Source organism: Oculina patagonica, chromosome 7 (genome assembly GCF_052425735.1).
Source record: "Oculina patagonica isolate OP01 chromosome 7, crgOcupat, whole genome shotgun sequence".
Taxonomy (NCBI): Eukaryota; Metazoa; Cnidaria; class Anthozoa; order Scleractinia; family Oculinidae; genus Oculina; species Oculina patagonica.
In genome coordinates, this window is record NC_135764.1 from 3,691,002 (window position 1) to 3,707,951 (window position 16,950).

Below are 16,950 nucleotides of genomic sequence, written 5' to 3' on the forward strand. Positions count from 1 at the left end.
TCGGAAAGCATCTGGATTCTGCCGTGAAATTTCCGTTCGTATAGTTAAAAGTCAAAATTAAAACAAGACTGGCGAACATTAAATTTGTTCTCATTAGTTTTGTCAAATTTGTTATCGTTAAGTTTGTTTTTATTCAGCTTTTAACGTCACAATGAGAATTATTGGATCTACTAAAGAGTTGTTTTTCATAAAAACTGTTTTCAAATGGTTTTAATGAATCCATATATTTGTGGTTTCATTGATTCTTAACTCGTTCTTCCCAAGTGAAGATAATGCACAAGGCAGCTGGAAATTGCAGTAAAAGCTCTCGCATTATCAGTAAAATAGCGAGGCGTGTGCATGTACATGTGATTGGTTAATACTGACGAATAATACACCATTAACATAAAACCCAGGGCACAAACACAGCGAGGGTACTTGTTACAGATTGTTGCAAGATTGTGTGTATTTGCGCGACGAATGGTGTTACCAAAAGCTCTGGGGTGAGTGACTACATTTATTCTTTTGTATCTCTTTATTTCATCGGTGATCGCATGCGAATTTGTTTTTCATTTCTTAAAGAGATGTACTTGTGTTCTTGTGTTATGGTTTTGTGTTTTTGTGTTCTTTGCTTAATAGCGTAAGCTGAACTTTACCTAGCGACATATATCACGGTTTAACCTGTGGGTGATCTTTAATAATTTCTCGACGATCCTTGAATACCAAAATGTGTAGATCAAGAATTTGTGTTGTTGTGAAATCTAGGTTTCACTGACGCGAAGGTAGCAAAAAACAGTCCACCCTCTCTGTGAAACTAAACGAATTATCGAATGGTGTTTAAAATACAATTCGACCAAGCTTCTGATCATAAGCTTTAAAATTTCTTTCGTAGTGGAATTACGAGGATTTTTTTCGAGTTAGTCATAATGTTTAGCAATATGGATAATAAAACAGCAAAAGAAACCCCTTAATAACTATTTCTGTATCTTGCAGAAAATTCAAAAAATTGATGGAGATTGTTGTTACTTTGCACGATTAAGAAACATTGTTTTGGTAAACGAATTATTTCTTTCCTTTCTTCCCGGAAGACTTTCTGAGACTATCTTATCTCCAATCTAACGAATCTTCACTAATATTGTATGCGAATATCACAAAGAATCGTTTCAGCCACCCCGCAGACAAATTAATGATAATGCTTCAACACCTTATTCGTTTATCGTCCCCGTTGCGGCAGATAAACTGCTTTAGGCTGAAAGCAAGAAGAAGATCAGATATTATAATACTTACTTATTAAATTATACGGAGAAGAAAAAGTCAAGTCTTCGCCCTTTAATTCCGAAAGAAAATCACATCTAAACAAGATTTTTTTGAGATACCGCCGAATTCGGAACAAATATTATTATAAAAGGTAATTATGGCATCTTTTGGGAGGAAAAATAATTTGAGGTTGGTCTCAAAAGAATAATTCATTGCCTTTTAATTATGCTGAATTCTACAACATTCTGGAAAAAAATAACAAGCAATTCACATCTTCCTTCGGTCTCTTTTGTTAGATTAAGACTACTTAAATGTTTTTTTTTATTTTTTATTTTTGATAATTTGAAACAAGAAGAGGTTAGGGGAAGAAATTTTTAACCAAATGTTGACAAAAAAATTATGTGAACAAGATGGGCGATTTTGTAGTAATTGAAGTCCATTTTATTTTAACCCATCCTTAGCATAAAGAAAGACTAATGGGAATTCCATATCACTCTGAAAATCGCAATTTTTATCTTATCGAATTGTTTTTAAACCCTGATATGTAACTTGCACAAGAACGAAAAAAAATTAAACACTTATATACATATACCTCGTTGGTGACAATAGCCTGATAAGATTCGCACCAAGCTGAAATTTTAGAAACTACGGAATATAAATGAACTGAACATGTAGAGTTACTGGACCGATATCATTAAAAATTAAAAGCTGGTTAGCTCTGTTATAAATTTTTAATCAACGAATTACTCAGGGTTACCAGTCCACAAAAATAACCACAAGGCGGTAAATCCAGACGGGGGGCTCTTATGTGAAAGGGACGGGTATGCTTGTCGGAAAATGTGAATTAAACTATTAACGGAGACCAATCTGGGCGTAGCTCAAGTATTTTTTGAGCCCTAAAAGGTACCATTTTTTATGTTTGATAGGTTTAGACCTCCAACACAGCATGAAGGCGTTTTTCAATCCTTCACGTGCAACCCTCGACGGCCAGAAATATTGTGCTTTCTGTTCCAAACACCCTAAGGGTGACCAAAGTCTGTAATTTACACCGCTAAGCGAGACGATAAGCATCACCGTCCCGTTTATATGGAGTTCCCCCTCCCCCCCGTGGGCTGTTAATACGATGGACAAAATTTACAGGCAAACGATATGTGTGGAAATGCAAAGAAACATTTGGTAAAAAAGTTTATATGGTATTTTCTGTTACGCCAAAGTCAGCCTTTGACGAATATTACTTTGAACTGGTGTTATTCATAAGAAAGTTCATTTTTAAAAAATATTAATCATAACCGCCATTCCACGAACTGTTAAAAGGGTTCTAGGCAAAACTACAGGCATCTATTTTCCCATTTTAGTTAGACAAGGAAATCATTTATTTTTAAAATGGCGTCTCGGCAGCCAGGCCTGTGGGATGGTTGTCATGACTTTTTTTTTCTTCGTTAGAACAGTTTTAAAGTGATTCTCGTGAAGTTCTTAAAAGGCCCGAAATCAATGTAATAATTTCTGGCCAACCACAACGCGGGGAAATGACGCGATGAGCCAATCAAACTACTGGAATCAAAACATGCAACGGACGCCAAGTGCGCGAAACCGTGCAAACACCGTGTCACGACTGGGTTTGGTTTGTTTCTTATTGGCTGAAAAATAGCGAGCTTGCTGTGATTAGTTAGCATTGTTGTACAAGTCTTATTAGTTAACCAAGGCGTAGAGCAAAGCTATGGCAGAAATTGCTACCTTTACAGGCGATCGAAAACCATTATCATTTTAAAGAATCACTTTGTTTAAATAAGAAAACCATTTATGTGCTTGAGGTCAAACACAGTGCGTTAATCACAGCACGCGTGGAAAAAAGGTGTTTGCGGGCAAAGAAGCAAAGTTTGGTCCTTGATTTTAAAAACATCGATTGTAAGAAAAGCTCTCTGCCGGATTAAGCATTTCGGAATTGTTTTGATTTAGTAAACTTGTGGTGACTTTGTGACAAAAAATATTTTCTTCGTATCTCCCTGCAAGATGCCTGTTAAGTCAGCTCTCGATGAACCGGAAAAAGTATTTCAGTTCTTCGTTTTCCACCATATGCGGAGCAAAACTTTTTCCCGCGAAATTCTACCTGCCAGGTCAGTCTTTAAAAGCTTAAAGCTTTGGGTAAAGCTGGTTCAATAGTCTAGCAAGCTATTGGAGGAATAACAACGGCAAAACCAGTCAAGTCAAACCCAACATTAGTAGCGCTGTCATCAGTAGCCAATGGGAGCACAGAAATAGTTTGTCAACTTAATTAACACGATTAACATGGTTTTCAGAATTTATTCATATTTTTTGCCCTCAAACCGGCAATAACAAAAGCAAGAATTAGGTTATAAGGCTATTATCTGTAGGGCCGATAGTAAATTAACCCAAAATGAAGTGGGAGTATTATTTTTCCGAGTATCTTTAAAAAGAAAAAAGAAAAAATATATGGTATAAAATCTACAAGTATATAACACATCCCAGTGATTTTGTTGATATTTCACCGCAGTTCGCCTTAAGCTGGATACTCCCCCGCAGCAGGTGCTTAGCCACATAACAAGCAAATAACAGTCGGAACATAAATATTGCTACACCACACACTAGTATCACAGTATCACCCAGACTTAAACGCTTGAAGACTTTCTTCCAGTAAAAATTGGGCGATTTAGTGAAGGAGACAAATTTTCGAGGTTACTGATCTGTGGGAAGAGCTTGAATTATGGTAAGATATTTTTACGATTTCAGCATCTTGAATAATTTTCCTTGTTATTTTTTTGCTGTTTATTTATTATCGTGCAGTGTTACACATGTTCAAATCGCCAGTTAAAAAAACGAGATATAAAGTTCACTGGAAAAGAAATGATTTTGACCAATTGAGTCAGGATTTTGGGTTATTCGAAAGAAGTGTCTGCTTATTCCAGTTTTTCCGGTATTTAGTACTTAACAAACCATCTAGGTTCTTTAATGAACCTTGCGTTATTTATAAACGAAAAAAGCATTTCATATAATCAGGTTGTGTCAAACTAAATTGAATAAACTTTCTCTCTTATATAATAGCAATATATTAGCAATGTTCGATATTAGCTATTTTCATGCCTGGAATTTTTTTTCCAACGGTGAAGATCGATCGATAGTAACCGTTTTGAGGCACTGTTTACAAAAAAGAAGAATAAATTGTTATCGATAACGTTATGCTTGGCAAAGTAACGCAATTTGAAACAAGGAAATAATGACTAAAATAGGCTGATCCCCAAGCTGCACTTATAGTAGCATCTTGTTTGTAACTTATTGCAAACAGACGAAGGTTTTGGGTGCCGTACGCACGTTCATGCCTTAGCTTTGTACAGTGAAATGATGTCAAGTCGTTAAGTCAAATTAAACAAAATAGATGCTACAGCTTTCACTGCTTTTAGCATTCAGTATTGGATGATGATCCCGTAAGTTAGTAATATAAATAATCACATCTCGAATCAATACGAGAAAATGGAACAGTTTTAAAAATAGTGGATAAGTTTAGATACATTGGTCCTGTAGCGAATGTATGTAGTCTTGATGGTACGTATAATTATTCTAACTGTAGTTAATTTTATTTTATTAAACAGTATTTGAAAATTTAATATCAATAAAATAGTCTGTGAACAGCTTCACTCACCGATCAGATGGGAAGCCTGCTCGCAGGCTACAATAAAAAAATCAAGGGAACACAGTTCAGGGGAAGGCTAAGCGGGACCCCAGGTGGGCTCTACAGTTAGTGGGCTGATGAATTAGCGCACTGTAGATTGGGTGCAGTGTTTGCTGTGACTAAACAGTCCATGCAATGTTAGATTTACCAAGAGAAATTTCTCTTGATTAACGGATACGGTCTCAGTTCTGGCAGACGAGTTGTTTCTCGTGTAGGGTTTTTGAGAGCTCGCAAATGGCCTAGCTTCTTCTTCGCTCTTTTCACCTCCGCTACCAGAGAGATGTGTTGTTCTCCAACTATGTGTTATTCACAAAGAAGTACTAATACTCCTAGTCGCTTTATGCTGCGAAAACACAGTCTAAACACAGGTCTCTTGTCCTGAGCGACTAACTTAGTAAGATACTTGACTACTACCAACAACAAATCTGAAACGACTTTGAACACCTTTAGATACATATTTGGGGTGGACAACACCCGTCTTAAGTGAAACTGCAAAAATATATTTGAAAATTAAATGCTTCGTTAAAGCTGAGAGTTTTCACAAAAAGTAATTCACGGCACCCATTTTTACTTTCAAGTCCCAAATTTTACAATTATGCATTTCACTTTTGAAATATTTTATTTAGTAATAGTCATAGTGGAGTTAGATGTTAGGTGTTTTTGATTTGCTGTTTTTGTTTTTCTAGTGAAAATGAAAAACCAAAAAAAACCATTCTGTTTAAAAATTAAGGACGTGATCCTTTTTGCTCCCATTATTTTTATCCTCGCCACTTATGGACGACTTAAACGTTTTTGTTTGGAAATTCGTAGAAGCCTAGAAAGCTTTTAATCACTTAAATCTCATTTGAATAATCTCATCTGTCGCCACAAAATGTTTTCTAATCAATCTTCACAACTCTTTGCACGCTATGAATGGTCTTACAGCAAAACGTTATAAACTTCTGATTGTCGTTCAGAGGAGCGTCCGTACTGCGTTATTTACGGTCTTATTTGCCTTCAAATTTTTTCCATTTAATTGTCACCTCTCTTAAACCTTACGTCAAACCTCCATTCACCCAATTAGCTTTATTAGAATATTCTACACTCTTAACGCTATTAAGTGCATCACTCCGCATTAATTATTCACGTGTTTAACACGTGATCTTGTTCTCTTACGCCTTTACATTTCTCTGTGCGATTCAGCTCCTTAATTAAAGTTTGCTCGCATTGGTTTTACTCAACATTTCCCTCAGTCTTTCTCTACCAACCACTAATTCTCGAATCTATCTCTTTCTTTCTCTCTCTCTGTCATGGTGTAAAAGGTGATATGACAGTTATTTCCTGGCTTGGGTAATAAGAGATTTTATCACTGTTGTGGTCATAAGTAGAAGAAACATCACTCGCAAATATGATGTCAAAATGGAAGCAAATTTCATCTCTTGTTCGCTCGAAAGGGTTGGTTCCCTTCTCGGTGAGTATGAGCACACCTCATTCCTCTCAAATATGCATAAGCAGATCATACACTTTGTCGTTTGCTTCATTATTTGGGCGTTTTTTGTGTGCATTTTTCGTCACAATTGTCCATTTCCCACTCAGAATCTTTGTTCATCAGATTCAGAATCGGTTATTGGTAAAACAAAATTTCGCAGGCAAAATCTTGCAGTTTTTACCTTTTTTAGCTGACGTTAATTATGTATTTTCATCTATTGAGCTAATTAAGACAGTTATTATTAATTGCTGGAGACTACCACCTGTTAATTATCAACTGCGAAGAAAAGCAAGAGACGACAACAGGGAAAAAATAGAAACTGTTGAGTTATTTACATAACAATTAACACGCTTACTAGATAACAAATTCCTTTCAAAGAAAAAGCCTCCAAGCTTCTCTGTATTCTTTACTGATCAAAGGCACGAACAGGCTTTCACTTTGCTAAATGGCGCGAGAATGTCTTCAAATAGTAAGCATACAGAATTATTTGCTTTGTTTGTTTATCAAGTTCCTTCCATGCATCGTTTGTTTATTCACTTGTTCATTCGTTGACTCTTTTATTTAACAATTCTAAATTCCAATTCGATCGAGAATCCGAGGGCCACAGGTTTGTCAGTTGCGACCCTTGTTAAACAAAGTCGATTTATTTATTTATTTTTATTCGTTAACTTAATTTTCGTTCATTTACTCCACTCGTTTTCAAATTTAATAGTGTCATATTTTATACTGTTTTTCATTTCATTTATTATTCAGTCTTTTGTTTGTTCCCTCGGTCTCTCGGTCGCTCGCTCAATCCACTCGGTTAAACCTTTATCTTTTTTCATTCCGAGGTCTTTCTTCGACTTCCTTGTTTTTTTTTTTCAAAATATCTTCTTGCACTAGCAAGAAATATCTGTGTTCATTTCATCTCTTCCTGACTTTATATTCGGGCCTTTAAGTGTTTTTCTGCAACTTGGAATCATTTTAGCTCATTTAATTCCGGCTACCCAGTGCCTTGAGTTTCCGATTGGAAACGCGGTTGGTCTGAACCAAAAGGTCCTGGAACGAGGGTCGATAAACTTAGAGAAAGGAAAAAAATATTTAATTTTCTTTCAATTTTTTAAAAATGTTATTCGTTACTGCTGTCTTCCTTTTCCGTTACAATTTCATCTTACACTAGCAGTTTAGGACCACCGCTACTTTTTGAAAAACTGTTTTCTTTGTTTGCCTCGACTTACGTCACTAGCTTAATTTTAAATTGCTTTTCGATGATTTTAGGAAAAAGGACAACTTTTTAGTTTTGAAAGCATATAAGATTGATTTTCCCTTTTTATGTCAGAGACTAAAGCCCGCAGTTTATCACAAAAAGTCTCGGTTTGCGGGCGTCTGTTTTGACTGCTAGGCTTTTTACTCTTTCAGTTATTCTAACAAAACAAAGCTTCAGATCTGCAATTGTCATTTCCAGAGTTTAATTAAGTGTTTACGGAAAGAAATGGGATACGGTGTCTTGAGAAAAAGGGATGTTTTTTGCACCTGTGTAGCCAACCACTATTCTAATGAATTTTTCTAAGCAAGTGCCTTGAATATATTAGTTAATTTTTATCCAAAACAAATGCCTGACATATATTGTTTTTTTTTTATGCTCAATAAATTGCCCAGTTTTCACGGCTCAGATCTAATGTAAAATTTAAGTGCCATCGGGAAAAAAATCGAAATGGAGATTTTTAAGTCATTAAAGCTTCCTCAATTAAAATGCATGATTGACTTAAAAGAGGGATTTTATAATTACTTCACACGTAGGAGATATAGAAAGGGGGTAAAGAAAATTCGTTTTTCAAAGCCATGTCATTTAGAGAACGGAAGATATCAGTCGTGTTATGAAATGTCCTACCGAGTAAGTATTATACATAGCTCGAGTGAAAAATCAGTCTTCAATTCTTTTAAGTGTAAATAAACTATTATTCTACCAGCGATGTGAAGCCCGGAAATCCACAGACATTATTTCCATATTGAATATGTTTTTTTAAGCGAAAGCTTTCAAATGTACATTGAATTATCGATCATCTTTCATTTCGGCGATTTTCATTCAAACGTACGCGGGCATTCGTTCAGAATCAAATTTACTTTGAGGCGTTGAGTAGTTTCGCTGGCGTTCTTGTGGGGAATGTTTAGATTTTCATTTATTCAGTAATGAATGTTTAGATTTCAAGTTGCAATTTTTTATGCAAACGTTTAGTGATCATTTGTGGAATAGTTGAGGAACAACCGTCAGCCCTATGATGTAATGAATCGCGAACGAATCCGTGGAGTTCGGCTTGTAAAGTAGAACGCTAATATGTTTATGGTATGGCCTTCGTAAACGCGTTATACCTGATATTTGACCGGGAAATAAGCGAGTTGTCGTATAAAACAGTATTCTTATGTTAACGTTTATTTTATTTTTTTTAGCTGCCGTCAAGTTACACTTTTACCCCAAACAAAGAAGAAGTTATCGGTTCCAGGTAGGTGGCTCGAAGGCAATTGTCGCTTTTTTTGTTTCCTTTTTTTGAACTGTAGACAGGGAAAAAGCACGAAATCCGAAACGCTCGCGAAATCCTTGAAATGCAAATCGCAGAGTACAAAGACGGCGGTATAAAAACCATGCTTTCATTTAAAAGGCTTGAATTGACTCTAATCATGTTGTTCCTTTGTATCCTTGAAAATGTTTATCGTTAAAACCAAGTAGCTAACTAATTTTTTCCTTTGCATAAAAATATTTATTGTACAAATGTATTGGAACTTTAAAAACTCCCTCAAGCCGACGTCTAGCATGAAGGGTTCTAGCACACTAAACAAGCCATTAGAGGAAAAACTGACATAGGACTTTTACTAAAAGCCAATGGTTTCCAAATACATTCAATGTTTAAGAGTGGTCAGAGTAATGATTTAAAAGGGAGAAAGCTTTATTACTTCCGTAAGAAACTGATAAACAGCCCCGAGGCAACCTAAAAAAATAATCGAGATAAAATTACTTTCCGCCAGACGTAAATCAATCATATTTTCAAAATTAGTAGTCTAGAACCTCAGCGCAAAGTGCAATGGCGAAACGTATAAGCAAATTGAAAATCCAGCCACTTCGAGGCCACTGTATATGGAAGGGCTCGTGTAATACTGAATAAAATCGAGTTTCTCGATTCGTTTTCTTGATACTCCAAAATTCAAATTTTGATTCCTGGTTTCTATGGGAACTGCTTGTTTGAAATGCATTGATAGAATTTTGATTGTATGTAATAAAGTCAAATACGTACAATTTGACAGAGAAAAGCTCAGACATGGAGCTGTTATTTCAAAATAGAGTGAGGATTGTTAGAGTTTAGCGTGATTCAAACTTGGGAACATTCTCGTCCCCAGAGGCCGCGACAGACCAGAAGGATCGCGGCCTCTGGGACGAGAATGACTTGGGAATGAAACACCAATATAAAGCAAGGTACGCATGCGCAGGGTATCAGTAATAAATTACGAACAATCCACGTAGGCAAATATGGTAGACTATTAAATACAAGGAGAAAATGTTTTTTATCTGGGCAAATAAAATGTTAACCTGAAAAATAACAGATGTTTCTGTTTGGCGCCATACCTTATACGTCACTTCCAAGAGAAACATTTTATTTTCGAGTCGAAAAACGCCATATTGATATCAGGAGCCCATTACTACTAATGGGCTCCTGTTGATATTTAGCATCACGGAAATATCAGAGAAACTACATGAACCATTGTGTGTTATGTATTGCAAAACCATTCCATTCTATGCTTTGTTAGAGCAGTTTTCAATTGAGTGTCGTAAAACCAAAACCAAAGTAATTACTCCGGCCAATCACAGAGGACACAGACAATCCAAATCAAAACTCCAAGCAAATACATGTAACTGGCACGAAGCGCGGGAAAACGTGCACGAGCGAGTCACGATTGGTTTTGGTTTTAGTTCTGATTCGCCGAGAAAGTGGCGCGAGATTTTTAAGCCAATCACTAAGCGTAGTAATGCAAAACCAAAGCAAACACAATTAACTTTCGACACTCAAGTGAAAACCGCTCTAATGCAAAACCAAAGCAAACGCAATTTACTTTCGACACTCAAGTGAAAACCGCTCTAAGGATATAAGAAATTGCCACTTTTATTTATTTATTCCATGTCACGCCCGATACCATGCGAAGCCATGCATTGCCATGCCAACCATTACAACCATAGTAACCACGCCATGCCGTAACAAACCATGCCATACTATGCCATGCATATTGCATCGCAAGCCATTCCATGTGAGGCAAGGCTATGCCATTCTATGCCAACCATATCAAGCCATGTCAAGTCATGCCAAACTAAACGATTCGTGGCAAGCACTAATCTTTGGTATTTATTTTCCCCCAGATTCCGGTTGCGTTACAGTACCACGTGTAACAGTTACTATAGAGACTGGTCTGACGCCATAGACCCATCCGCACAGGGGGTCATCTCAAGATGGGACAAAGTCCTTTACTCTGTGGACTCCGTACACCGTCATATAAATGAAGAAGTCGGGCAGGTCGGTCCTTATTCACAGTTTATTCTTAAATATGTTTCAGTGACAAACTGGGTACTTTATACACCATATTCCAAAATGGCAGAAAATACATTATTCTTTTGTCTACATGTTAATTGACCTAATAATTATGGCCCCGTTTTAAGCCAAAGATTCTTTTGAATTCTGCAGATGGGATCGAGGCCAGAGGGTCAGTTAACATGAAGACAAAAGAATAATGTATTTTCCGCCATTTTGGAAAAAGGTATATGTTTCTACGGTACCCGAGTTTCTATTTCTGTGAAAAAACGAACGTCCATACTCTGTAATCTCCAGGTAGCCAATGAACATAAATGGCCAGTTCCCTCTATTTCACGCAGCTGCAGGGAATCAAGGTAGTCTCGGGCTCGTTTTGTTGTATACTACTATGATTCCCTGCAGCTAGGCGCGTCTCAATGAGGGGACCGCACATGCTGTTGTTCGCTCCGGCTTTAATCGACAAAGAAGTTTAGAATACCGAATAACGTTAACCAACAGCCGTCGATATTTGTTTCCTCAGTTTCATTGGCATGCCTGTAAACTAGCCATCTCGAATGAGATATGAAGCCTATGCATGACCACTGTTAACAAAATTTACACTTTATTTTTACATTTACATTCAGGTCTATCTAGAGAGAACACCAGGCTCCAATACAGGTTGCATCAAATGGCGGATCAATTTTGGCTGCTGTGGATTGCTGGTTGACGAGGTCACTATTCGCCTGTCATGCGTGGAAGAATATGGGGGAGAGGTGGTCGTAACACTAATGGGGACACCGGGAGAAAAACGAGTGAGGTACCCTATAGGTAAGAATCCCAACACTAATACACCAACTGAATCTTAGGGCACCTTCCATTTGTCAGAACTGGCCGGCCAGACCGGTATATTCGAGAAAAGAATTCCGTTGTTAGTCAGATTTGTCCTGTCAAATCAGTCAATACATAAATATCATAGACTGTTATTATGGAAAAATCTCGTGAAAAACAACCATTTCACATTAAAAATCACCGGAAAGGCCGGCCAGTTCTAACAAATGGAAAGTGCCAATAGTTGCTTAGAAAGCTGACTGATTACAATTTAATTCAAGGATTTGCAAGAGAAGAGATCAAAGCAAATTTCAAAGCCCTTTAAATTATCTTTTTTTCAGGAAGTGACTACGTCACATACAACGAGCTGGAGAATTCAACTGAGTTGACATTAACCGTTCATTTCGTTGGAGAGACTGGCCAGGTTACTCGGCTCTTTCCACAGAGTATATTGAGGGGCATGGGATATCCGCTTGACATTCAGGTTATACTGAAGGTAGGTGCTGGCCAGGTTACTCAGCTGAGGCGGATTTTGGCATGGTTACTCAATGATGTTTTGATAAAGGCCATCATCACTATCTTTTTTATCACCATCACCGTTATTATCATCCGCCATTATGCTAACGTGGGCGCATGATCAGTCTATAAATCGAAATTTGCTTTAGATGAAGATAGCTATTTATAAATGGAATTTCTTTCTTATTTATAAATCAAGGAAAAAAGCAACGCTGATTTAACATTAAAGGAATATTATGTCAATGCTAATATTTCGAAACGCACTGCCTTCTTCTTCAGGGTCTTATAAATAACGACTCTGGGTATTATTTAGTTGGATGTTGTTAGGGTTTTATCCTAATGACCATTTCTTGCCTTTCTTATATGTATCACTCATTTTTTCCCTAGCCGCCGCTTCAGTCTTTAGGCAGGCCAAGGATGCTTGTGGGGCTACTTTACAGCAGTTCGCAAGAGATTGAAGTGGATGGAAGACATTACAAGCAAAACACTACAAATACAGGCCAAGGATTTCTTCATGTTCACCTTCTCAGGGCAATGGATTTACCAGGAGGAAAACATGGTTTACCAGAGACTTTCTCTAAGTGGTAAGAAAGTCATTTAGCTCGCGCGTAGATTTTGGCTTGCTGCGTCATTTATGTTGACGAGGTTTTATAAACTTCAGAGTCAACGTTTTGGGGTGAATATCAGCATATGAGTTATTCTAATAGACCTTTTTCACTTGGGCGTTTTGTTGCCCCATTACAGACCATGTGATGATACTCTTGAGAATTCTTGCTTTCAAATTTTCAAATAGTCGCGTGTACATGAATGAATAAATTTTATGTGGATAAAAGGAAAATTCTCTAGAGAACATCACGTGGTCTGTAATGGGAAAACAAACCGCCCAAGCGAAAAAGGTCTATAATTGATCTCCATACTTATTGTGTAGAGCTAATTAGCATTGGGAGAAACAGGAGTGATGGGCTACTGCGAAAAGTTAGTCCTGCAGTTCAGTGAATGAATGAATGAATAAATAAATGAACTTTATTTAAGTGTTATAGTTTTTAGCTGTTAGGCTAACTGGGAACACTAAAATAATTTTAAAATTATAGGTTTGCTTGTGACGCAAGTCCCGAGTCACGCTCTTAGTGTGAGGGGTCTCAGGTGTTACTTGTGCCTAGTATGCTTTCCAGGATGGGGTGGGGGGGGGGGGGGGTGGGTACTTAACAACGTTTTATACGGGGAGGCTCCACTTTGAGTTTCAAACATTAACCCTTTTATATACCATTTTTGGCAGAAAAGTACCTTCTACTGAAAATGGTACCCCTTACGGGCGAAGCCTATACAACAATAAGAGATAACTTTTACAAAAAATACAGCCTATCATCTTAAATGTCAGCCGGCTACCAGTGCCTGACTTGATTTTAGAATTAATGAATTCTTCCGATTATTTTGTGACCATGCAATTGATTAAATTTATATCATCTTGTTTTGATTTACGTAACAAAATACTATCAATGTAATTAATTTTATATGTAATCATTTTGTTTTGTTTTTTACTATGTTATTATTTTATTATTTTTATTATTATTATTACTTAATAAGTTTACGCTTTTGCAATATTGTAACAAATTTACAGTCATGCAAATAAAGCTTGTTGTTGTTGTTGTTGTCCATATAGGGAGTACCACCCAGGTCTACTCTTCATACCATTCAAAACAGTAATAGAAAAACTAAAAACAATGAAAAGCAAAATAATAAACCCATTTTCATCTTTCATTTTTTTCCCAGTTATCTTTTACCTGATGCTAAGAAGTCAACCAAGTGTAGAACAAAGTCAAGAAAGGGCAAAGACCCATTGTGGAACGAGGAATTTCTAATAGTTGGCGTTAATTTTCACGATGTGAAACGTAGAGCTCTGGAAATCTGCATTGCCGACAGCCATACGTCAGTCGGAAAGAAGGCGAAGTTCCTCGGAGGTCTTCGGCTTAGTCTCGGTTATAAAGCAGTCGTAGCTGCGCAAACCAAACAAGTCAGTAACGTGCTTCGGCTTCTTAAAGGAAAGGGAGGGGTGAGTGGGGGAAGGAACATTGAAACAGAGGGGACGAGAGAGAGGAAGGTGTCTTTCAGTGACAAAGACACTGTGATAGCAAATGTGAATTCGAGCTTCGGTAAATGGAAGAGAGCGAGTGGAAAATCTGTGGCAAAGGATAATACGGACAGCGACACCAAAGCTGAGATTGACGCAGGAACCGCAGGTGCACAGGCAAATAACAATACAGGAAATGTGAAAATCACTGTCGATGTAACAAAGCCGGAAATTGTTGAGAATGAACAGCAGAGTGCTTCTTCGACTAGCACTGAGGACATGTCAGCGGCCTGTGACTCAGCCCCAGATCCCACTGCGAATTCAGAGCAGGAATTGGGTACAAGCCCCGATAAAGACAACGCGGACAAGCGTTCACCCGAAGAGCGACTATTTCATTCAGTGCTGACCTCAATAAAGCAACTGGAAATCGCAACTCGTTACAGCGTGACGCTTGAGAGCAGCGAAGATAAAGAACTCGAACTCTTTAAAGAACATGAGAAAGAAGACGATCGTAGAGAAGTTACCAATGGTCCTGACAATGAAGATGCAAAGAGAGACGAGAAACAAGAATCCGGTGAAAATTCCCCTCGTAATATTGTAAACGACGCAAAGCAAGAAGAAAATGGTTTCAAGGAGACTGAAACTCCGCGGAAAGGTGATCTAACCGAAGACAAATTCGTATTACATGACAACAACAACAAAGTAAACGAGATCAACGAAAAGCATTCTCAAAATGAAGATGACCTAGAGAAGCATGGCGTAAAGGAGGTTGAAATTCAAATAAATGGCAATCTAACCGATGAGCGAATCATATTAAATGACATAAAGGGAACCGAAGTGATCTCAAATGTCGAGGTACACGAAAATCCGCCGGATTCTTCCGAAAATTGCCGAACGGAACACGACAAAAACACAGACAAGCAAAATGGCGACGAAACTTGCACCAAAGTTGAGGAGGCTATTGAGGAAGAGAAGTCAACAAAGAAAGAAATCTCGCTGCAGCTGAGTTCTGCTGTGACAGAGACGCGTGGATCAGTGAAAATGGTTGAAGGAAAGATTCGTAGTGTTTCTGCCCCTCCCCGTCAAGAAATTAAAGTGGACCGTCTACAAATCGAGCATAACAAAGTTCACGGGGCATCGGAGAAGACATCTACTGACTCAAATGAAATGAAGCGCAGCCCGTCATTCACTTTTAAAGACTTAGGGAAGAAACTAAACTTTCGAGGAAGAAGCAAATCAGAAAGCGACAAGACTGGGTCGGAGGCTGCAGGCTTAGCGACAAATGCAAACAAGGTGATGTTAGACGCTGAAGGGCTTGAAATAACACAATGGACACTTGTGGTTGATCGGCCAAAACAATGGCATTACTGCTGGCACATACTGAGACCTGAAATGACCATCTTACACTAGACAATAAATAAACTATGAATTGATATATAGAATGGGAGGTACGGTGGCCTAACGGTTAGTGCGTTGGACTCCGGATCGAGCGGTCCGGGTTCAAGCCTTGGCCGGGGTCATTGCGTTGTGTTCTTGGGCAAGACACTTTACTCTCACAGTGCCTCTCTCCACCAAGGTGTATAAATGGGTACCGGCAAATTTGATGCTGGGGGTAACCCTGCGTTGGACTAGCATCCCATCCAGGGGGCCGGGGGGAGTAGAACAATCCTAGTCGCTTCATGCTGTAGCTACTGAAACCGGGATAAGCTCCGGCCTGATGGGCCACTAGGCTCGAACACAGACTTAACCTATGATATATACATGTAGAGCAACGTTAATTCAATATGCTAAGCTACTAGCCTCTTATTTACAGATCGCTAGTCAAAGGAAACGAAGGCTCTTCATTGGGTATATAGGGTGTACAAAAATGTTTAGTTTCGTGTTTACTGAAAAGTTGCTCTGTTAAATAATCGATGCGTTTGTAGAAACGGGTACGGCCGCTAAACAGGAGATATTATTCCATGTCGAAAGATACCAACATGGTTTCCACACCTACCTCGGTTAGTATTGACGGAGGAGCCTAAAACGTTTGAATACGAAGATTGGTGCCACACGATTGAACATCAACCCAGTCCCCAGGGTCTTCTTCGTTTTTATAATGGCGGCTCGTCGGGAGAAGACCCTGGGAAAGGCTGGGTCACGTGGTACAAAATCTCCAAAACTCTTTGAGGTTTTTATCACGTGAGCCGCCATTTTTGAAAACAGAGAAGACGAGGCTGGGAGAATATCAGCTTCAGGCTAATAGACTAGTGAGTTGCTTTTAATAAGCGAAGATCGAGCTACGAGAATTATGATATTAAATGCGGAAATATAAAAATACAACGTATAGTTAGAATAATCGGTTTTCCTACTCATTCAATACAGCTACGTGATCCTAGCCTTCGATTGTGATATTAAAACATATTTTATTTTAAAAAAAGGTTTTCCTAAGATCTTATGACTTTAAGTATTATTTTTTTTTCATTTCCTTTAATAGTTTAAATTGTATGGTTTACGCACGTTTTTATATAAATGTTTTAAAAGTAGCACGTAGAAATTTAGCAGGAGAAGACCATTACACAAGAGAACAAATGTCTACCTCTATGCCCGCTAGTTTCCACGAATAGTTTACCCCAGCTTC

At 37.9% G+C, this 16,950-nt stretch overlaps 2 protein-coding genes across 7 annotated transcripts in view; both read left to right on the plus strand.

The window, feature by feature from the left end:
- The first annotated feature begins 397 nt into the window (after positions 1–397).
- LOC144660155 (uncharacterized) lies at positions 398–16,743 on the plus strand. 6 transcript variants are annotated; one of them, XM_078520723.1, is made up of 8 exons: positions 398–482; positions 6,223–6,371; positions 8,817–8,869; positions 10,771–10,924; positions 11,563–11,746; positions 12,088–12,242; positions 12,650–12,846; positions 14,033–16,743. In XM_078520723.1, the coding sequence occupies exons 2-8, from the start codon at positions 6,309–6,311 to the stop codon at positions 15,738–15,740; spliced, it is 2,514 nt and encodes an 837-aa protein (XP_078376849.1). In that variant the 5' UTR covers positions 398–482; positions 6,223–6,308; the 3' UTR covers positions 15,741–16,743. The 6 variants fall into 6 exon arrangements, with proteins under 6 accessions (XP_078376849.1, XP_078376854.1, XP_078376851.1 ...); XM_078520725.1 differs by lacking the exon at positions 398–482 and adding an exon at positions 3,929–3,961; XM_078520728.1 differs by lacking the exons at positions 398–482; positions 6,223–6,371 and adding an exon at positions 3,871–3,961.
- Positions 7,226–16,950, plus strand: part of LOC144660170 (uncharacterized) — a 166,258-nt gene continuing 156,533 nt past the window's right edge. Inside the window, exon 1 of the mRNA XM_078520764.1 lies at positions 7,226–7,238. The gene's annotated coding sequence lies outside the window, so the exon portion shown is untranslated. The remainder of the gene's footprint in view (positions 7,239–16,950) is intronic.

What these genes read in the sequence shown, in the direction of transcription:
- LOC144660155 (XM_078520723.1), top strand. Translation starts at nt 6,309, where the DNA reads ATGATGTCAAAATGGAAGCAAATTTCATCTCTTGTTCGCTCGAAAGGG. An exon ending in AAGGGTTGGTTCCCTTCTCG is followed by an intron (nt 6,372 to 8,816) that starts GTGAGTATGAGC and finishes TATTTTTTTTAG; the next exon opens with CTGCCGTCAAGTTACACTTT. An exon ending in ACGAGTGAGGTACCCTATAG is followed by an intron (nt 11,747 to 12,087) that starts GTAAGAATCCCA and finishes TCTTTTTTTCAG; the next exon opens with GAAGTGACTACGTCACATAC.